The 22768-nt window shown below is 43.1% G+C and overlaps 2 protein-coding genes across 2 annotated transcripts in view; both read right to left on the minus strand.

Moving 5' to 3' along the window:
- Positions 1 to 8810: 8810 nt before the first annotated feature.
- On the minus strand, positions 8811 to 14601 carry LOC111978544 (vacuolar protein-sorting-associated protein 25). Its single transcript, XM_024008655.2, has 6 exons — positions 14494 to 14601; positions 13802 to 13947; positions 13509 to 13562; positions 13338 to 13426; positions 13019 to 13094; positions 8811 to 9201 (listed from the first exon to the last, which is right to left on the minus strand). Exons 1-6 carry the CDS (start codon positions 14538 to 14540, stop codon positions 9089 to 9091), a joined length of 525 nt encoding a protein of 174 aa, XP_023864423.1. The 5' UTR covers positions 14541 to 14601; the 3' UTR covers positions 8811 to 9088.
- Positions 14602 to 17905: 3304 nt separating this feature from the next.
- LOC111978228 (rho GTPase-activating protein 27) overlaps positions 17906 to 22768 on the minus strand; it is a 53107-nt gene continuing 48244 nt past the window's right edge. The window contains 2 exon segments of the mRNA XM_070448663.1: positions 17906 to 19141; positions 19455 to 19560. Of these exon segments, the coding sequence (XP_070304764.1) occupies positions 18964 to 19141; positions 19455 to 19560 (284 nt within the window). The 3' untranslated portion in view covers positions 17906 to 18963.

Consider the following 22768-nt stretch of genomic DNA (forward strand, 5'->3'; position numbering starts at 1 on the left):
TTAGTATAATATGTTACGTTTCAAATGGTATGTATTKATCTGTGGATGTCTATCACCCATTTCGTATGATACGTTACGAATTACAATTTGTATTATAAGTTTAAATTGAAAAACGTACAATATGTTACAAATTCGCTGAACGTATGAAATGTTACGAATTCTAGCTAGTTGGCTAACGTTAGTTAGCTGGCTATCGTTTTCTAGGCTAGGGATTAGGGTGAGAGGTAGGGGAAGTGTTAGCTAAAAGGATTAAGGTTAGGMTTGGGGGAAGAGTTAGCTAGAATGCTAAGTCATTGCAAAGTAGCTAAAAAGTTGAAAAGTTGCTAATTAGCTCAAATGCTGTCCGTGATGAGATTCAAACTCGCAACCTTTGAGTTGCTAGACATTCACGTTGTACACCCACCCACCTCGACCAACCAACCACCCTACTTTTGTTTTTGACTTAAGTAACCATCTGTCTTACGTAACCATACCAAACGTAACATATCATACTAATTTGAGTGTCCCAGATTTACAATTACTTTGTTATGTCTAGTCTATGAAACCAGGTTTTCCCAGCTATTTGCTATGAGGAAGAACTGCCCCAATGAAATCGCAGGATTTCATAGCATATATTATAACAGCACAAAGTAAATGGACCATCCTGGGCCACTTAAATGTGCGTTCAGTCAGAACTTCTGTATCTGCTCTAATCTCCCTCCCAGTCTCTCGCGCCAGACGACTTACTTCTGGAAGCGAGACTAGATCTGCTCTATCAGGTGGTGCTAAAGCTAATTGTAATTAACTTGTAAATAACAGTCATGGGAGCCTGGGACCTGATAAACCGGACATCTACATCCAACAAGAGTTGAAGGAAAGAGAGATACACTAGCTAGAACCTTCTCATCGGGGATCTGGTAGGACAAAAAAGCATAACTGTGGCTGGCCAATTTTATTGCTTCCCCCCATGTTCATCAGGTTCTACTGTAGGTGATAGGGCGACATGTTGTGTGTACTAAAACAGCATGCTCCCCATGACAATTTCAAGATGATCTAAACTAATATCTGACTAATTCGGAAATATGAAGTTATTTCAGAATGAAAGTTAACTGGCTAGTTAACATACTTTGTAACATTGTGTTAGCTATCCCTAGTTAGATCATATATTTTCAAAGGTAAATAACTGGTTCATTTGACCAATGAATCAACCAAATGTTTCTCAAACTTGCTAAAGCTAGCCATTGAATGAGCGTGTGGGGAGTGGTTCAGACAGACACCATAAAAGAACCCTCAATACAAATGATTCATACATAACAGTGAGTGAATAATCTAATAGCACAGTCAGTCAATAGGTGTCTCTTATGGGATTGAGGATTTGTAGTTGAGTGAGGGAAGAATTAAAATCATCTGCAACTTTGGCAGTTCCTAGTTTACATGTGAGCAAGGCTGAGAGAGACAGGCAGGGAGCTGGTGTTACTGGTTGGTACTGAAAACACAGCTTAGAGGGGATCATGGCAGGCAGGCTGGCCAGCCAGGCAGACTGGCTCAGTTGGAGCAGCAGACCGTTGACAGGTTGACATCCTGGCATGCAAGAGCCACAGGAGCCAGCTCAATGTCACAGAGAATATGGATTACCAACCAATGTCACAGATTGCTCTGGAACTTTCACCACAGGGAGACCCATGAGGTTGTTGGGGTTTTATACTGAGAGTGTAGGTCTATGAATTAGGCCTATTCTAAGGTGAAGGAGAAAAGTATCGGCCTAGGACTCTGAGGTGTCTATGTCCCACCTGGTCCACTGTCACTACATAACCTACTACTGGCAGTTGGTAGTGTCATAGCAGTGTCACCAAGCAGAAGGCTAATTATCCCCATGAACTACATCACATGCACAAAAATAAATAAGAATAACTTCTATGGTGCCAATAGATTTAAATTAACGATGTTTATCATATTAGCAATTCAGCACGAGAAAAAAGGTCTGATGACATCATGATCACAATTGTTTCATGACAATAATGTAAAATGATGTCTGTCACTCACCTGCAGCTCGCACCATGCCACTTCCACAGTAGTCTCTGTGTCCAGTCCTTTATAAACGGTCTTAAACGAACCCCTCCCAATCTCAATGTTGAATTTCAGGTATCTTCCATCAGGTGAGGTGGCCACAGCTTTGGTCTCAATGTCCTCCCTCTCCTCCTGTTCCCATTTGCGTTCATACGGACTGCGTGACAACACGTCGTGTGGTTTGTTTTGAACAAGCTCATTGTCTGAGTCCGAGCTGGCATCTTGTCTGTTGGTGCTCGGGATCGAGTTCCAGTTGTTCACCAGAGGGGTGACCGGGTCCTTGACTTGGGTACAGGGGGACTTGCTGCCGGTGATGCTCGCGCCCGGGATGGAGACCGGAGATGGAGACGCCAACGGAGTCTCCGTTTTGTGGTCCTCAACTCTGGCCTCCGTTAAAGTTAAAATATTATCCGCGGACCCGGAAAGAGCCTTTGAAAGCGCTCCACCATAGAGTTGTGGGTCGATGTCCATGTTAATTTTGTGAAGTCCATAAGAGTTTCTCCTGGCACCCAAGTTGTTCCTCCGTGTCATCGACGGGACCCGGCCAGATAAGCAGTCATCTTTCAGTTCGACGGAAAGGCTTGGGAAGCCGCGTTCAGCTACCTCAAACTRCTTGTGTGACATTGTAACGGTTCGTATTCTGATTTACGAGACTTAAAAAAAGAAATAAGAAAATTAAACCCGGCCGTTACCRTAATAAAACAGCATGCTATTTTACACATATCTTTCAGCAATTGACGCTGCTTTCCATTGTAGCCTAGTTATACATTTTTACACATTAGTTTAGTTGTGGAACATAGGGTAAAATGTGTGGCACGTAGCCTAGTACAAGACAATTAGGTCAATATAGACTGACAAAAACAAGTTCTCAATTTTGCAATTGACTTAAAATAGCTTACCTGAAAAGGTGTTCAAATTCGGAAAATTCACAAAATGCGTCTCCGATAATCCGAGTCGACCGGACCGTTCATTGCTCTTGTATGTGTGAGTCGTCAACTCAGCTGTAACCTCTAGTGAAGAAATGAAAGCCTCTGTCTATATCGACCGAGACCCGCGCGCGCTCTCAACTCCGCCCCCATAAACAGTCTCCTGTAGTTTACCTGGGCAATGTGACGCGGCATACAGCGCTTGATTCACAAACAAGAGCCTCTTCTCAATGCCTCTTCTGACTGACTTCATGAGGTATATGTCCATTCGTGTGTATATTCCTTATTTTCTTTGAAATCGTTGATAACATGATTTTCCTGTTCTGAGTTAGGTTATGTGGGTAAAAAGCATTTAAATTACAATACTGTTATCTCTGTCTGTGTGCATGTAAGGTGTTAAACAACAACCCCAAACACAGAGCTCCTATGAATCAGTTATGTAATTAATGAATCAGGTATGTTATTAATGAATCAGTTATGTAATTATATTACCAAATACCATAGAACCAAGTAAACATGGTGAGGGGAATCAGAGCAGCATGGGATTAACCTCATAGCTTAATGGAGGTCAGTAATGGCACAGGGGCATGTCTCCCTTTCTTGCATCCCAAATTGCTCTATATTCCATATAAAGGGCTCTCTCTAGCTGCTACTTTTACACTGAACAAAAATATAAACACAACATGCAACAATTTTAAAGATTTTACTGAGCTACAGTTCATATAAGGAAATTAGTCAATTGAGATTAATTAATTAGGCCCTAATCTATGGATTTCACAACTGGGAATACAGATATGCATCTGTTGGTCACAGTTACCTTAAAAAAAAGGTAGGGGAGTGAATCAGAAAACCAGTCAGTATCTGGTGTGACCACCAATTGCCTCATACAGCACGACACATCTCCTTCCCATAGAGTTGATCAGGCTGTTGATTGTGGCCTGTGGAATGTTGTCCCACTGGAGACTTATATCTCCCTCACTAACTTTAAGCGTCAGCTGTCAGAGCAGCTTACCGATCGCTGCAGCTGTACACAGTCCATCTGTAAATAGCCCATCCAACAAACCAAACCCATATTTGTTTTTGTTTTTCTGCTCTTTTGCACACCAGTATTTCTACTTGCATATCCTCATCTGCACATATATCACTCCAGTGTAAATTGCTGAATTTTAATTACTTCGCCACTATTGGCCTATTTATTGCCTTACCTCCTTACTTCATTTGCACACACTGTATACAGATTTTTCTATTGTGTTATTGACTGTACGATTGTTTATCCCATGTGTAACTCTGTTGTTTTTGTTGCACTGCTTTGCTTTATCTTGGCCAGGTTGCAGTTGTAAATGAGAACATGTTCTCAACTAGCCTACCTGGTTAAATAAAGGTGAAATATATATATATATTTAAAACTCCTCTTCAATGGCTGTGCGAAGTTGCTCTATATTGGCGGGGACTGGAACACGCTGTTGTACTTGTCGATCCAGAGCGTCCCAAACATGCTCAATGGGTGACATGTCTGGCGAGTATACAGGCCATGGAAGAACTGGGACATTTTCACGTTCCAGGAATTGTGTACAGATCCTTGCGACATGGGGCCATCCATGCATTATCATGCTGAAACATGAGGTGATGGCGTTGGATGAATGGCACAACAATGGGCCTCAGGATCTCGTCACGGTATCTCTGTGCATTCAAATTGCTATCGATAAAATGCAATTGTGTTCATTGTCCATAGCTTATGCCTGCCCATACCATAACCCCACCGCCACCATGGGGCACTCTGTTGACAACGTTGACATCAGCAAACCGCTCACTCACACACCGGTACAGTTGAAACCGGSATTCATCCCTGAAGGGCACACTTCTCCAGCGTGCCAACGGTCAGGTAAAGACCCTGGTGAGGACAACAAGCACGCAGATGAGCTTCCCTCACACAGGTTTTGACCATTTGTGCAGAAATTCTTTGGTGCGGGTGGATGGTATCAGACGATCCCGCAGGTGAAGATGCCAGATGTGGAGGTCCTGGGCTGGCAGGGTTACACTTGGTCTTCGGTTTTGAGGCCAGTTGGACGTACTGCCAAATTCTCTAAAATGGCATTGGTAGAGYAATTAATATTAAATTCTCTGGCAACAGCTCTGGTGGACATTCCAGCAGTCAGCAAGCCAATTGCATGCTCCCTCAAAACTTGAGACATCTGTGGCATTATGTTGTGGAACAAAACTTCATATTTTAGAGTTGCCTTTTATTGTACCCAGCACAAGGTCCACCTGTGTAATGATCATGCTTTTTAATCAGATTCTTGATATGCCACACCTCTCAGGTGGATGGATTATCTTGYCAAAGGAGAAATGCTCACTAACAGGGATGTAAACAAATTTGTGCACAAAATCTGAGAGAAATAAGCTTTTTGTGCATATGGACAATTTCTGTGATCATTAATTTCAGCTCATGAAAACATCGGACCAACACTTTACATGTTGCGTTTATATTTTTGTTTAGTGTATTTACTGTAGCTCTGTACAGGAAACATGGATTGTCTGGATTCTTCCCATGCCCTCACAGGCTTCCACAGTCCACCACATAGGCACAGACAGGGTGTACTGGGCAAGTTCCAAGATGCGGTGTTCTGTTAATAAGGTTGTTTTGGATCAAACTGATAACTCATATGAACAATAATGTGTTCATAAAATATGCTTCAACTCTCTTCTAATAAGGAATGCTTGACTATGAGGGCACAACATGGTTCTGGCAATGAATTCTTCCCTCATGCAGTTGTCCTTCTTGGTCTCATCATAAACAGTGAAAGAAAGGCAGAGTGAGAGCCATGGGGTGTGTCCCAAACAGCAGTCCCTATAGTGCACTATGTTTGACAAGAATCCCACTATATAGAGAATACGGAGCCAATATAGACGCAGATGAAACACTGAGCCATGATGATAGTAGAGTGGGAGACAGAGCTTCTCTCCCATAGGCTGAAACAAGACACTTATCACCAAGGCCACAGTCAGCCACACCTGTCACACTACAGTGAGTTATCAGCAAACACGCACAAGAGTCAGCTCAGCTGGACCAAGGACCAAGCCTATGGAGACATTCCACATGATCAGCTGGTGATTGTAATAAGTGCATTCAGAAAGTATTCAGACCCCTTGACTTTTTCCACATGTTGTTACTTTACAGCCTTATTCTAAAATGGATTAAAATCTACACACAGTAACCCACAATGACGAGGCAAAAAGAGGTTTTTAGAAATGTTTGCTAAAATATTAAAACTAAACAAAAACACCACATTTACATAAGTATTCAGACCCTTTACTCAGACTTTGTTGAAGCACCTTTGACAGCGATTACAGCCTCGAGTCTTCTTTAGTATGACGCTACAAGCTTGTATTTGTGGAGTTTATCCCATTCTTTTCTGCAGATCCTCTCAAGCTCTGTCAGGTTGGATGGGGAGCGTCGCTACACAGCTATCTGTGTAGGTCTCTCCAGAGAGGTTCGATCGGGTTCAATTCCAGGCTCTGYCTGGGCCACTCAAGGACATTCAGAGACTTGTCCTGAAGCCACTCCTGCATTGTCTTGGCTGTGTGCTTAGGGTCATTGTCCTGTTAGAAGGTGAACCTTCGGCCCAGTCAGGTCCTGAGAGCTCTGGAGAAGATTTTCATCAAGGATCTCTCCGTTCATCTTTCCCTTGATCCTGACTAGTGTCCCAGTCCCTGCCACTGAAAAACATCCCCACAGCATGTTGCTGCCACCACCATGCTTCACCATAGGGATGGTGCCAGGTTTCCTCCAGATGTGACGGTTGACATTCAGGACAAAGAGTTCAATCTTGGTTTCATCACACCAAATAATCTTGTTTCTCATATTCTGAGAGTCGTTAGGTGCCTTTTGGCAAACTACAGGTGGCCTTTCATGTGCCTTTTACTGAGGAGTGGCTTCCATCTGACCACAAAGGCCTGATTGGAGTGCTGCAGAGATGGTTGTCATTCTGGAAGGTTCTCCCATCTCAACAGAGGAACTCTGGAGCTCTGTCAGAGTGACCATCGGGTTCTTGGCCACCTCCCTGACCAAGGACCTTTTCCGCCGATTGCTCAGTTTGACCGGGCAGCCAGCTCTAGAAAGAGTCTTGGTGGTTCCAAACTTCTTCCATTTAAGAATAATGAAGGCCACTGTGTTCTAGGGGACTGTCAATTCTGCAAAGATGCTTTGGTACGCTTCCTCTGATCTGTGCCTCGACACAATCTTGTCTCGGAGCTCTACGGTCAATTCCTTCGACCTCATGGCTTGATTTTTGCTCTGACCTGCACTATCAAGTGTGGGACCTTACATAGACAGGTGTGTGCCTTTCCAAATCATGTCCAATTAATTAAATTTACCACAGGTGGACTCCAATCAAGTTGTAGAAACATCTCAAGGATGATCAGTGGAAACAGGATGCACCTGAGCTCAATTTCTAGTCTCATTGCAAAGGGTCTGAATACTTATGTAAATAAGTTGTTTTTTATTTGTAATACATTGGCAAAAAATTATAGAAATCTGTTTTCACTTTGTCATTATGGGGTATTGTGTGGATGTTGATGAGGGYAAAAAAATTATTTAATCAATTTTAGAATAAGGCTGTAACGTAACAAAATGTGAAAAAGGTAAAGGGGTCTAAATACTTTACGAATGAACTGTAGGTAAACACAGTAACATCCCAGTCAGTCTGTCTAGTGATTCCTGGGAAATTACTACCAACACGGTTGTGTAAGGCAAGCTATATCTTTCTTGGTTATGTAGTCTCTGGGCTTGATCAACATTGCAGACGACTTCCAACTAACTGATCTATAAATCACTGCATAACCACTCATTATCATTTGTAGATCAGTCAGTCAGAATTGTCCCACAAAACATCACTGATTTGATGCTCTCAAACAACCTTTAGTATTACTTTAACTAAATAATGTTCTTCCCTATATAAGCCTGATGCCCATTCATAAAGTTGTATTAAAACTGTAATACAGAAACTGTATTTATCTTTTGACACTAGGGGGCACTATAATACAACAAATTCATCCAAGCTCCCCTGAGCAGAGATTTGGTATGTTGCCACCATAGACATTCATATATACAAAATTGATTGGCACTCAAATCAGACCTTGACGTACAACATTGTCCTCAATCATAACTACAAGTAGGACTCAATATCTATTCCATTTATTTTCTTACAGTATTCCACTAGTTTAAAAAAAAAAAAGAGGTTCAATAGAACAGAGACAGTGTACAGGAGTGTCATAGGTTCTGTACTAAGGGTTTACAGCAGTCAGTCTGTACATGAGACATCCAGCACCATTATAACAGCTGAACTAAAACAAGATTCTGTTTCCTCTTCCGGGGGTTTTCAAACTCCCCAAATGTTTCTAGGGTGTCTTGCCTGSGATTTCTGGTAAAGAGGAACAGCAATAAAACAGGCGGGCAGAAGTCCCCAGCACTGCCTCACCACCACATCGCTGCAAGTATATTCGTTATTAACCAGGAAGGTGAGAATAAAAATTAGTTCTAAATACAAAATAGAAGAAAACAGTAAGGGGAAGATAGATTGTGGGGAAAGTCTCTCTCCAAGAATACCTAAACATGTATAGGACTGGCTCCTCTGAATTATTTGACACGTGTCAGAACACCTGCCCACATCAAAAGTCCCAGGTGACTACCACAGTAGTCAAACTAAAGTAATCTCCTAAACTGCTCCTGCAAATGGATAATAGCGTCTGCTAAATTACTAAAATGTAAATGTACTATCTAGATTGGTTCTTTTCCAATAAGAAAATGCTTTAAACTTATGAGGAACCAAAAAAGGCAACTTCCTAAACCAAAAATGTACTATTATTCTCATCAAGCAAGTGGATTGGGTGCTGAGGTGCAAATAATAGCCTTTTAAACAGCAGTACCCCTATTAACATGGTCCCAGATCTGTTTGCACTGTCTTGCCACATCCTGTGTCACACCAACGACCACATGAGTTAGCAGGACAACACAAACAGATTTGGGAACATACTAGCAGAATCCCTCACAGTCTATAAGGATTAAAGGTTCCCAATCTGAGTTGAGCCCTTGATCAATCCCACAATGCAATGCTACTTCAGAAGAACTTGACCCCCTTCCCGTCATCCATGGTGATGACCTCTGCCTTGCCGTCCGTCTGCAGGGCCTGCAGCGAGCGAATCAACATCCACTCCTCCAGCCCATGGAATTCTGGGGGAAATGTGTTACAGCTATTTACTTATGCTGTACAGCTCAGATGGTATGTATAAAACAGTACAAATGTTTTGTGGTAGGGATGAATAGCAGGAAATACAGTACATTCGGAAAGTATTCACACCTCTTGACTTTTTCCACATTGTTACGTTACAGCCTTATTCTAAAATAGATTAAATTGCTTTTTTTCATTAATCTACACACAATACCCCATCATGACAAAGCAAAAACAGTTGATCACATGACAAAGTAAAACACAAAATATCACATTTACATAAGTATTCAGACCAGTTCACCGGACGTGCTACCTTGTCCCAGACCTGCTGTTTTCGACTCTCTCTCTACCGCACCTGCTGTCTCTAACTCTATAGTCAGGATCTGAATGCTCGGCTATGAAAAGCCATTTATTATTATTAGACCCTGCTGGTCATCTATGAACGTTTGAACATCTTGGACATGTACTGTTATAATCTCCACCCGGCACAGCCAGAAGAGGACTGGCCACCCCTCAGAGCCTGGTTCCTCTCTAGGTTCCTACTTTTCTAGGGAGTTTTTCCTAGCCACCGTGCTTCTACATCTGCATTGCTTGCTGTTTGGGGTTTTAGGCTGAGTTTCTGTTTAGCAATTTGTGACATCGGCTGATGTAAAAACAGCTTAATAAATACATTTGATTACTCAGTACTTTGTTGAAGCGCCTTTGGCATCGATTATAGCCACAGGTCTTCTTGGGTATGACGCTAAAACATTGGCACACCTATATTTGGGGAGTTTCTCCCATTCGTCTTTGCAGATCCTCTCAAGCTCTGTCAGGCTGCACAGCTATTTTCAGGTCTCTCCAGAGATGTTTGATCATGTTCAAGTCCAGGCTCTGGCTGGGCCTCTCAAGGACGTTCAAATCAAACTTKATTTGTCACATGCGCCAAATAACAACAAATGTAGATCTTACAGTGAAATGCTTACTTACAAGCCCTTAACCAACAGTGCAGTTCAAGAAGAGTTAAGAAAATATTTACCAAATAAACTAAAGTAAAAAATTATAAAAAGTAACACAATAACGAGGCCATATACAGGGGGTACCGGTACCGAGTCAGTGTGCGGGGGTACAGGTTAGAGGTCATTTGTACATATAGGTAGGGTGGAAGTGACTATGCACAGATAATAAACAGTGATTAGAAGCGGTGTACAAAACAAATGTAGGGGGGGTCAATGTAATAGTCCGGTAGCCATTTGATTAATTGTTCAGCAGTCTAATGGCTTGGGGGTAAAAGCTGTTAAGGAGCCTTTTAGTCCTAGACTTGGCACTCCGGTACCGCTTGTCGTGTGGTAGCAGAGAAAAGTCCATAACCTYGGTGACTGGAGTCTCAGACAATTCTTTGGGCTTTCCTCTGACAATGCCTATTATATAGGTCCTGGATTGCAGGAAGCTTGGCCCCAGTGATGTACTGGGCCGTACGCACTACCCTCTGTAGCGCCTTGCGGTCAGATGCCGAGCAGTTGCCATACCAGGCGGTGATGCAACCGGTCAGGATGCTCTCGATGGTGCAGCTATAGAACATTTTGAGGATCTGGGGACCCATGCCAAATCTTTTCAGTCTCCTGAGGGGGAAAAGGTTTTGTTGTGCCCTGCTCACGACTGTCTTGGTGTGTTTGGACCATGATAGATCGTTGGTGATGTGGACACCAAGGAACTTGAAACTATCGACCCACTCCACTACAGCCTTGTCGATGTTAATGGGGGCCAGTTTGGCCCTCAATTTCCTGTAGTCCACGATCAGCTCCTTTGTCTTGCTTACATTGAGGGAGAGGTTGTTGACCTCCTCCCTATAGGCTGTCTCATCGTTGTCGGTGATCAGTCCTACCACTGTTGTGTCATCAGCAAACTTGATGGTGTTGGAGTCGTGTTTGCCCACGCAGTCGTGGGTGAACAGGGAGTACAGAAGGGGACTAAGTACACTCCCCTGAGGGGCCCCAGTGTTGAGGATCAGTGTGGCAGACGTGTTGTTGCCTACCCTTACCACCTGGGGGCGGCCCGTCAGGAAGTCCAGGATCCAGTTGCAGAGGGAGGTGTTTAGTCCCAGGGTCCTTAGCTTAGTGATGAGCTTCGTGGGCACTGTGGTGTTGAACGCTGAGCTGTAGTCAATGAACAGAATTCTCACATTGGTGTTCCTTTTGTCCAGGTGGGAAAGGGCAGTGTGGAGTGCCATTGAGATTGCGCCATCTGTGGATCTGTTAGGGCGGTGTGCGAATTGGAGTGGGTCTAGGGTACCCGGGAGGATGCTGTTGATGTGAGCCATGACCGGCCTTTCAAAGCACTTCATGGCTACCGACGTGAGTGCTATGGGGCAGTAATCATTTAGGCGGGTTACCTTCGCTTCCTTGGGCACAGGGACCATGGTGGTCTGCTTGAAACATGTAGGTATTACAGACTCYGTCAGGGACAGGTTGAAAATGTCAGTGAAGACACTTGCCAGTTAGTCCACGCATGCTTTGAATAGGCATCCTGGTAATCCATCTGGCCCCGCGACTTTGTGAATGTTGACCTGTTTAAATGTTTTGCTCACATCGGCTACTGAGAGCGTTATCACACAGTCATCCAGAACAGCTGGTGCTCTCGTGCATGCTTCAGTGTTGCTTGCCTTGAAGCGAGCATAAAAAGGTATTTAGCTCGTCTGGTAAGCTCGCGTCACTTGGCAGCTCGCGCCTCTGGTTTTCACTTTGTAGTCCGTAATAGTTTTCAAGCCCTGCCACATCCAACGAGTGTCAGAGCCGGTGTAGTAGGATTCAATCTTAATCCTGTTTTGACACTTTGCTTGTTTGATGGTTCGTCTGAGGGCATAGCGGGATTTCTTATAAGCGTCCGGATTAGTGTCCCGCTCCTTGAAAGCGGCAGCTCTAGCCTTTAGTTGGATGCGCATGTTGCCTGTTATCCATGACTTCTGGTTGGGATATGTACGTACGGTCACTGTGGGGACGACGTCGTCGATGCACTTATTGATGAAGCCAATGACTCAGGTGGTATACWCCTCAACGACATTGGATGAAACCCGGAACATATACCAGTCTGTGCTAGCAAAACAGTCCTGTAGGATAGCATCTGCGTCATCTGACCACTTCCGTATTGAGCAAGACTTGTTCCAAAGCCACTCCTGAGTTGGCTGTGTGCTTAGGGTTGTTGTCCTGTTGGAAGGTGAACCTTCACCCAAGTCTGAGGTCCTGACTACTCTGGAGCAGGTTTTCATCAAGGATCTCACCATTCATCTTTCACTAGATCCTGACTAGTCTCCCAGTCCCTGCCGCTGAAAAACATGCCCACAGCATGATGCTGCCTCCACCATGCTTCACCGTAGGGATGATGCCAGGTTTCCTCCAGACGTGACACTTGGCATTCAGGCCAAAGAGTTCAATCTTGGTTTCATCAGACCAGAGAATATTGTTTCTCATGGTCAGAGTCCTTTAGGTGCCTTTTGGCAAACTCCAAGCGGGCTATGTGCATTTTACTGAGGAGTGGCTTCTGTCTGGCCACTCTACCATAAAGGCCTGATTGGTGGAGTGCTGCAGAGATGGTTGTCCTTCTGGAAAGGGTCTGAATACCTATGTAAATAAGGTATTTCAGTTTTTATTTTTAATAGAATTGCAAAAATGTCTAAAAACCTGTTTTCGCTTTGTCATTATGGGGTATTGTGTGTAGATTGAAGAGGGGYAAAACTATTTAATAATTAGGCAGTAACGGGGGYAAAAAATGTGGAAAAAGTCAAGGTGTCGAATACTTTCCGAATGCACTGTACGTCAGAATTGCACATTTCTGTTGTTGTACCTTCGCTTTCTGTGTCGTCACCGTTGGCGAGCTCGTAGAGTGTAAACACCGTATTGACCATACCGTTTTTAGAGACCTGAAATGATAGGGAGAGGAAACACAAACTTCATAAAGAAGTATCAATAATAGCATACTGAGGTCACCAGGATTTACACTATTACTAGGAAATCTACTAGACCACAGCACATCTTCTATAATGATACTACATTACAGTATTCTTCCAACAARGTAAAAGGAGATCTAGGCTACGTCCAGAGAAGCACCCTACTCCCTATATAGTGTATTCCTTTAGACCAGGACCCATAGCAGACCTACTCACCCACTGGTAAATCAGTTTGCCCCATTCCTCTGGCCTCCTCCACATGACTAGACACTGTGTCTTGTTCTTGTCTAACCATTCCAGGTTCCCTGCAAGCAATATCCAGTTAAATTATTTTTAGTGTCATAATAAGTATCCAAATACATCTTTCAATGAAAGCAGTCCTGTTACCTTTTTTCCTCAATTCCTCAAAAACAATTAGTATGGCCTCCGTTGATAGTTTTCCTGCAAGATCAGTTAAGGTTTCTAGCAGATATGAGGGGAAATATTCAGGGGGTATAATTTCAAAGAACATCCTTATAAAGTTTCTAAGTTATTACCTTTCCATAGCCTCAAAGTCACTATCCAACAACAAATAACAGGACAGTAGATCCAGAGATGGCCTCTTGTGTTTTTTTCAGGTTGGTTAGATCTATGACATATGTCAGTAAGTGAAACTTAGAACACGATGAATAAAAGGATACTATCAATATTCTTGTGGTTGAACACAGGGCACTCTTGGACTTCCATGATGTCCAAAGTGTAGAGCTTGTGATGGCGGCAGTAGGACAGAGCAAGGGAGCACCATGCGGCAAGTTGTTTCTGTCTGGTGTCAACATTGGGCTGTAACCTGTCAACAATCAAAAGCAACCATTGCATCAACTTATATTGGCATGTAGCTAAGTTAAGAGACTGAAGTACCCAGATAATCACTCACTAACGGCTAAGTAGGTTTGATAAAGTTGGAGAGGTGAATAACAATCATAAACGTTAGCTGGGAACAACCACATCATACATTAGTTGTTGCAAATTAGAAAATTGAATGCAATGCATCTAGACAATTGACCATCTTAGCTAACAAGCTTTACTAGCCAGCTAGCTAATTTATCATAGGTAGCTAACGTTAACTATACTTATAAACGAAGTAGTTATAACATCAAGAAGCATGGCTATCTAGCTAGCTACATATCGAGCAAAGCACTGCAATCATTCATTGCATCGAAACCTTGAATCGAACCTAAAATATGTTCGCCTTGGATGGCTAAAGCTAACTTCCCTAGCTAGCTTCAGCTAGCATTATTTTAAAGCAGGTAAACAATTTTATTCGCAAACACAATCCACACAATACTTCTTTATACCTGGAATCACAGTTTAGTTGTGAAAAGTGTTAACTTACGTAAAAAACGGAGGGAAATTATACTGCCAAGGCCACTCAAAATTCATTGCAAAAGATGTTCGCACAGCTGACACCCGGAAGTAAGTGCAACCTATAAATCTTCTTCTTCAATGCGATAACGGCGGTTGGCATCCAATAAATGTTGCATTACCGCCACCTACTAGATTGGAGTACAGCTTCCTTATACTTTGCTTGAAAAATCTATAAACAAATACACTACCATCTAACACCACACACCATCTAACACCACACCAAAATAAAAATAAAAAATATTAGTAAAATATAACACCACCCTACTCTACTATTAATATATTTGGTCCTACCTCAGGCCAACAACCTGAAAGGATGGGACACCAACACTTAACACACTCTGTAACTCTTCTGATGTCAAGTCTCGCAAACCCAAATACCTTAACTGCAGCTTCCACCAGAACCTCAATTTTCTGCGACTTACATTCCATCCCTACAGTACAGTTGATAACCATTGCTATAAATGCTAATAAACCCAAACTCACTGAAATCACTTGTTGGCTATTCCTCTGTACTGGTACAGATCTACTTCCACCACTCCTCTCAGGATCCCTCCCCCTTGACCCATCTTCCTCTACTTTCTTCACTGCCTCAGCATATGACAACTTCTGCACTACTCTAAATCAAATCAAATCTTACATCAGCTGATATATCAAAGTGCTGTACAGAAACCCAACCTAAAACCCCAAACAGCAAGCAATGCAGGTGTAGAAGCACGGTGGCTAGGAAAAACTCCTTAGAAAGGCCAAAACCTAGGAAGAAACCTAGAGAGGAACCAGGTTATGAGGGGTGGCCAGTCCTCTTCTGGCTGTGTCGGGTGGAGATTATTACAGAACATGGCCAAGATGTTCAAAATGTTCATAAGTGACAAGCATGGTCAAATAATAATCAGGAATAAATGTCAGTTGGCTTTTCATAGCCGATCATTAAGAGTTGAAAACAGCAGGTCTGGGACAGGTCAGGGTTCCATAGCCGCAGGCAGAACAGTTGAAACTGGAGCAGCAGCACGGCCWGGTGGACTGGGGACAGCAAYGAGTCATCATGCCAGGTAGTCCAGAGGCATGGTCTAGGGCTCAGGTCCTCCGAGAGAGAGAAAGAAAGAAAGAGAGAATTAGAGAGAGCATACTTAAAAAATTCACACAGGACACCAGATAAGACAGGAGAAATACTCCAGATATAGCAGACTGACCCTAGCCCCCCGACACAAACTACTGCAGCATAAATACTCTAACCCTGGAAACCTCAACCTGCCTCTCTTGCATGGAACATTTCTGATCCCCAGCCCCATGGGCACCCCTACAATTAACCCATACCACTACTTTCCCCCGATGCTACACATTCCTTTGTCTCATGCCCTTCTGCGCACCTCTCACATCTAGGAACCTCCTTCCTACACACTGCTGCCACGTGCCCATAAGCTTGACACCTGTAACAACATAATGTATTTGGCACAAAAGCTCATACAGGATATATTATACATCCTAACATCACTTTGTCGAGCAACGACTCAACATCAAAACAGTAGCACCCACCCGTAGCACGCGCTCCAGCAGGTAAATTTCACTGGTCATCCCCAAAGCCAACTCCTACTTTGGCCACCTTTCCTTCCAGTTCTCTGCTGCCAATGACTGGAACGAATTGCAAYAATCACTGAAGCTGGAGACTCATATCTCCCTCACTAACTTTAAGCATCAGCTGTCAGAGCAGTTTACAGATCATTGCACCTGTACATAGTCCATCTGTAAATACCCCACCCAACTACCTCATCCCCATATCGTAATTTTCTTGCTCCTTTGCACCCCAGTATCTCTACTTGCACATTCATCTTCTGCACATCTATCACTCCAATGTTTAATTGCTAAATTGTCATTATTTCACCACTATGGCCTATTTATTGCCTTACCTCCCTAATCTTACTTCATTTGCACACACTGTATATAGACTTTTTCTATCGTGTTATTGACTGTACGTTTGTTTATTCCATGTGTAACTGTGTTGTTTGTGTCGCACTGCTTTGCTTTATCTTGGCCAAGTCGCAGTTGTAAATGAGAACTTGTTCTCAACTGGCCTACCTGGTTAAATAAAGGTCAAAAGAACAATGACTTCTGTTTCACCACTCATGCCACCTTGTCTGTGTCGCACCAAACAACAAGCATCACAAACACGGGGAATCTTCCCCTTCAGTTGGTCAACTTTTACATTTACTGCTACCCCAGAAATCACTCCTTTCAATGGTGCCTTTTTCTTGAGAGCAAAACAATTCACATTTCTTGCCCCCATTCGTTTAACGAGGAGCGCCTTCTCCCTTTGACCATCAGAAACACAAACAATTATCACAAGACCACTTCTGGTTACCTTCACCGATTCCACAGCACCCAACTCTGTTTTCACCCACCCTGAAACCACAAATGGATCTGACAAAAGGCAAGGGTCCACATTTTCCAAAAACGTCACTCCTAATGTCACAGACTCATCTTTATCCTGACCCTTGGTGCAAGCATCAGGCTCCGAGAACTTCACCACACCTACAACCTCCAATACTTCAACCTCATTCACTTCCTTTTCTCCTCCTGTCTTCAGCTCATTCTGCTTACACTTTCTACCATTCTTCTTTAACAAACCATCTCCCTTTTCTCCGGCATTTTTAACCGACTCAAGCTCACCCTCTTCCTCCCTCTCTCTCTTAGACCTCCTCTGCCTCTCTTTTTCCTGCCATTCCTCCTCCGTATTCCAAGTATACGTCTCCTTATGATAATACTGCACTTCTCCTGACGTACATCTTGTTCTTGCATTCTCAAGGGATGCATTTAACCGGCTGTCACAATCTCTGTACAATGTAACGATCAACAGTGCAACCCACTTACAAAGCAGTCGCTTCGTCTTGATGTTCTTCTTTATCAAAAGCTACCGCAACGCTTTTCCGTTTTAAACAGGCGTGCTCTTCCCGTCGTTTGTCATCGGATGATATTATTCCTTAACTCATCCAATGACAAATMACGTAAAAGGAATATTATAAACTGGGTGGTAGGAGCCCTGAATGATGATTGGCTGACAACCGTGGTATATCAGACCGTATACCACAGGTATGACAAAACATACATTTTTACTGCTCTAATTACATTGGTAACCAGTTTATAATAGCAATAAGGCACCTCAGGGGTTTGTGGGATATGGCCAATACACCATGGCTAAGGGCTGTATCCAGGCACTCCGCGTTGTGTCATATCCCACATGCTTATTGCTTAAATAGCGCAATCTGGCGGCCGGTTGGGCTATATATCACACACATCTATCACACATCAGTGGATAAGTTACATTATGTCATGAAAAACTGGTTTATATTACAAGACATATTGAGAAAGGAGTGAGTCATGTTACTTGACACATTTTACTGTTATTTTATTAAAGAAACACATTGTGCAATTTCAGTAATTTACAGCATAAATATGATATTTATTTCTATGTACAGAACAAAAACCTAATGTCATGCTTATCATACCTGTCTTTTCAGTTTGGTCTTTCTCGACTCTATTAAGGCTAACAAACATCCTTAAATAGTACCACCATACATTATTATCATTCTGTGTTAATTAAACAAATTCTCATTGTAAGTTAAAACTAAATGTATTTAAAAAAAAAAGATGTCATCTGATTATCCAGTACATAATCTAGAGAGGCTGTACAAGGGAAGTCAGTGTCACAGCATATATTTTATAAATGTCTAAATTAGTTATATACATTGACTGAATAAGACACATTCATAACATAGGACTTCTGAGCTATACAGCAACATCAGATCCACCTTTAAACATTTCAATGTAATCTTTAAAATCCATCTGAAATGGTTTGTCTGATCTGTGGTAAAAACAAAGTATCAAAGTGTCTTTCCAGGTTGCCTTGGGGATTGGGGTGTTAAGATAAAATCATGTTATTGTGATGTTACATTTCTACATGAAAGAAAGATTTCAAAGTAGGCCTATAGCAACCCACATGTCTTTTTAGATTGCACATAAGTGATGCCTTGAGCAGGTGTGCTATTTCACAATGAGGAATGCAATGAGTTGCAGAAATTCAGAGAACAATCTGAATTGGTTAATGATTATCCAATGAAGATATTACAATAAATGCAGTGCAAATATTTGACATCCCCTTCAACTAGCTTCTCCGTGGTTGCCTCCCAATCTCTCTTCTCCTGTAGTGTGCGCTTGTTCCCTTCCCTTCATGGATTTGAAAGGAAATGACAGGTAGGCCTATATTTAAACTCCCTCTAGTCCATGCTACACTAATCCAATTTGTGAGGAGTAGTGAACAAGTGCACACTTTAGAAAGAAGGAAAGATAGTTGGATGCACCCTCTGTGCAGTAGTGATAGTGTTTTTTCCCCTCCTGCAATATTGCTTAATTTGACCCGTCCTCTGACTGACAGATGCTTACCATTGGTTCAACTGGAATGGAAGATGTATTCGTATTGGTTGAGGATTAGCTCCACTATCTGGTTCTGGAAAACCATGTGCATGGTGATATTGGCTGACTCCATCTCTGGCCGGAGCAGCGTGGGACCAAAGACGATAGCCACGTTCTGCACAGTCATACGGTTCTCCTCTCCATACTCTATCACTCTAAGAGGGMCAAGGGGAGAGAGAGAGAGGGTGGGAAGAGAGCGAAAGCGAGAGAGAGCGAGTGAGAGAACGAGCAAGAAAGAGAGCGAGAGTGAGAAAGAGGGACGATAGGGGGGAGAAAGAGAGAGGGGAGAGAGAGACAGGGAGGGGAGAGAGAGAGCAAGAAGACAAGAGAGAGAAGCAGAATACAACCAGTTATCATTAGTTATCATAATATCATCAATACAATGGCTCTGGTAAAAAATAGTGCTGTTTATAGCAAATATGGTGCCATTTGAGACACAGGCTAAATGTGAGTATGTGAAAGACATACTTGCGTAAATGGCTGAAGAGGAGTTCCATGGTATCATGGTTTGGCCGAGGGAGAGACTCAACAAGCTCTCGCATGTAAGACACTTTGAGGTGGTAATCAACAGTTCCTGTAAACAAGACAGGATAGAACAATACACATTTTACTAATGTATAGATTCAAGGGCACAAGTGTGTTACAATCTCCAATGCTTATTAAAAAGGGAAGTGAGGTGGTAAACACGATTAGTCCTTCCTTGATAGTGAAGTAATAGCTTAACAGTTTCAGAATGTTAACTGAGGTGGCATTGTGGGTCTAATGCTTAACACAGTTTCAGACTATTCTACACTGTGTGAYGAAACTGAGTTGGCATTGTGGGGCTAATAATTAACAGTTTCCGACTATTCTACACTGTGTGAGGAAACTGAGGTGGCATTGTGGGTATAATGCTTAACACAGTTTCAGACTATTCTACACTGAGGAAACCGGTGTCCGACTAACCGGTGTCTGTATATAGCCTCGCTACTTTTATAGCCTCGCTACTGTATATAGCCTCGCTACTGTTATTTTTCAATGTATTTTTACTGTTGTTTTTATTTCTTTACATACCTATTGTTCACCTAATACCTTTTTTGCACTATTGGTTAGAGCCTGTAAGTAAGCATTTCACTCTAAGGTCTACACCTGTTGTATTCGGCGCACTTTGATTTGATTTGAAACTGAGGTGGCATTGTGGGGATAATGCTCAACACAGTTTCAGACTATTCTACAGTGTGAGGAAACTGAGGTGGCATTGTGGGGATAATGCTCTGGCGCATACAGATTTCAGACTATTCTACAGTGTGAGGAAATGAGGTGGATTGTGGGGATAATGCTCAAACGAGTTTAGACTATTCTACAGTATAGGAAACTGAGTTGCATTTGGGGATAATGCTAATAAGTTTTCATTCTGAGGAAACTAGGTGGCAGTTGTGGGGATAATGCTTACAGTTTCAGACTATTCTTACACTGTGTGAGGAAACTGAGTTGGCATTGTGGGGATAATGCTTAATAACGTTTCAGTCTGAGGAACTGAGGTGCATGGTGGGCTAATGTTTAACACAGTTTCAGTCTATTCACGCAGTCTGTGAGGAACTGAGGTGGCATTGTGGCCTAATGCTTAACAGTTTCAGTTCTATTCAGCAGTCTGTGAGGAACCTGAGGTGGCATTGTGGGCCTAATGCTTAACACAGTTTCAGTCTGTGAGGAACTGAGTGTCGGAGTTGTGCGGGCTAGATGCTTAACACAGTTTCAGACTAACGACAGTTGAATGATGGAAACTGAGGTTCCCAGTTAAGGGGCAACAGCACAGCGTACCGCGCTGCTTACTGATGGCTGGGATGGAAGGGTAGCGACTGAAGTGGGACTCGAAGGGGAAGGGGTTCAGGGGAATGTCGGCGTGAGAACGCTTTGCAGGTCCTTGGGGATGGGTAAGCGATGATGTGTTTTCTCGGCGATGGCGTTTGATGGCTCGGGTGGCAGGCGTCGCAGCTCGTCTGTGGGAACGGGGGAGGTAGGTTGTTTGAATATTGTCTGTTTGTTGTCGATGTTGAAGGAGAGATCGATTGCACGCTAGTGGAAGAAGGAAGAGAGATGTTCGCCACACCGTTTGGATACGATTAGAAACGATATTTATTTGGGCAGCGATCTGAGTGGGATGGTGGTGACGGATGTGAAGGGACAATGGTGTTCCGTGCATACAGGGTGGGACACCATAGGAGCATTCCATGCACAGTTAAGGTTGGAGTACTATTATGAATGAGTCATCACGGGCTACGACGCTGTGAGCAGTCCTGATTATTAAGTAGGTTTGATTAGTGTGTTGTCATGGGGTTATCGAGGTCAGGTGGAGGTGTTAGTTTAGATAGTTCGTAGTGTGGTTATGGCTGAACATGAGAATAGTTTGGTGATGTGTCGGGCGTCGTCTGTTTTGATGTTAGTAAGGTGATTATTGTTTGATGTGGACATTTTACATGGTGCGTGTGCTCTATGAGCGGTTCGGCGACTGGTGTATTAGTGTTATATGAGGTTTATGTTATCGTGTGAGTTGATCTTGACTGAGCGGGGTATGTGCGGTTGTGGGAATTTCGCATTGGTATGGTTTCCATGAGATCTTGTTGCAGGCTTGGTTAAGGTTTGGGAGTTCATGGTGGTGTGTGCGTGTACTTTGTTGTGTTGTAATGGTGGTGGTTTATAGCTAGCTATTAGGGTGGTTGTGTTGTAGTGGTTATCTTATCCTACATGGTTTGTTGTGTGTTGTGTCTTCAAGTTGATCTTGTTGTTTGTGTTGGAGTGGTTGTTATGTGTGTTGTGTTTGTTTGTTGTTATTTGTCGTCGTTTGGTTGTCTAGTATGGTTGCTGAATTGTATAGAGTTGTGTTGTTGACTCTGGAGTCGTAGCAGTGAGTGTACGTTTCTCGCTTTTTATTTTGCGCTCTACTTGTTCTTGTGTATTCGTTGTTTGGTGTGTGTGTATGTGTTTCAGGTTGTGGCACATTTGTGGATCTGTGTGATGTTGTCAGTTTGGTTCTGTGTTTGGTTCAGCGCTGTGCGATTATGCACAGGGTGAGCTCTGATGATGGTGCGAATCAGTTGTGTTCGAGATGTTAGGTGCGTCAGGGTGTGGTGGAGATTCAGGGGGTGCGTTAGTATATGGGTGTTGAGAGGGGTGGAGGGGTAGAAGTGTGTGCAGGGTGCGTGTGTCAGTTAGAGGTTGGCTGGTGGTAGGGCGTAGTGGGCAATAGGTTAGGTTGTGCGTGTTAGGGTGGCGATAGGGATGTAGACGAAGTCTTGTGACACAGGAACTTGGTCTGAGGAAAGGATGATGGAGGTTTAGTGTGGTACGTGGATTATTATGATGTCGTGCCCGCTATCAGGTGTTGGGGTCATATTCCATTTCATTCCAGTCAATTAGGAAGCTACATTTGACATTCCAATTCTTCATATGTCAATATCTTTACCCAACCCTGACCCATTCACGAAACACAACAGAAGATATGAAACTTATGTGATCTCGTGGTATTGGTATACGTCAGGGTTGAGATAACTTCTGAAGTAACTGGTTATGTACTGAATTTGGGAGCCTAGGTGTAGTATGATTGCTGAGATGGCTGCTTTGTAGTGAGATGTGGATACCTATGGAGCTCACTCGCCTGGGTATGTAACTCTTACTCGCTTGCGTAACTGCAGTGTTGGTCGTTCGTCTAGGAGGAACGTCTCATACGAGGTTGAGTTACTGATACTTCTCTGTCGTGTTTTTCGCTCCAGCGAGTGAGGTGGCCTGTGTCTGGTTCTGGGCTG

Source organism: Salvelinus sp. IW2-2015, linkage group LG18 (genome assembly GCF_002910315.2).
Source record: "Salvelinus sp. IW2-2015 linkage group LG18, ASM291031v2, whole genome shotgun sequence".
Lineage (NCBI taxonomy): Eukaryota > Metazoa > Chordata > Actinopteri > Salmoniformes > Salmonidae > Salvelinus > Salvelinus sp. IW2-2015.

Bases quoted from the DNA above. Each gene is read 5' to 3' on its own strand.
- LOC111978544 (XM_024008655.2), bottom strand. From the start codon at position 14,540: ATGAATTTTGAGTGGCCTTGGCAGTATAATTTCCCTCCGTTTTTTAC. The intron at 13,948-14,493 runs GTAAGTTAACAC...GATTGTTGACAG, and splicing joins AATTTCCCTCCGTTTTTTAC to GTTACAGCCCAATGTTGACA. The intron at 9,202-13,018 runs GTACAACAACAG...CATTTCCCCCAG, and splicing joins TGACGACACAGAAAGCGAAG to AATTCCATGGGCTGGAGGAG.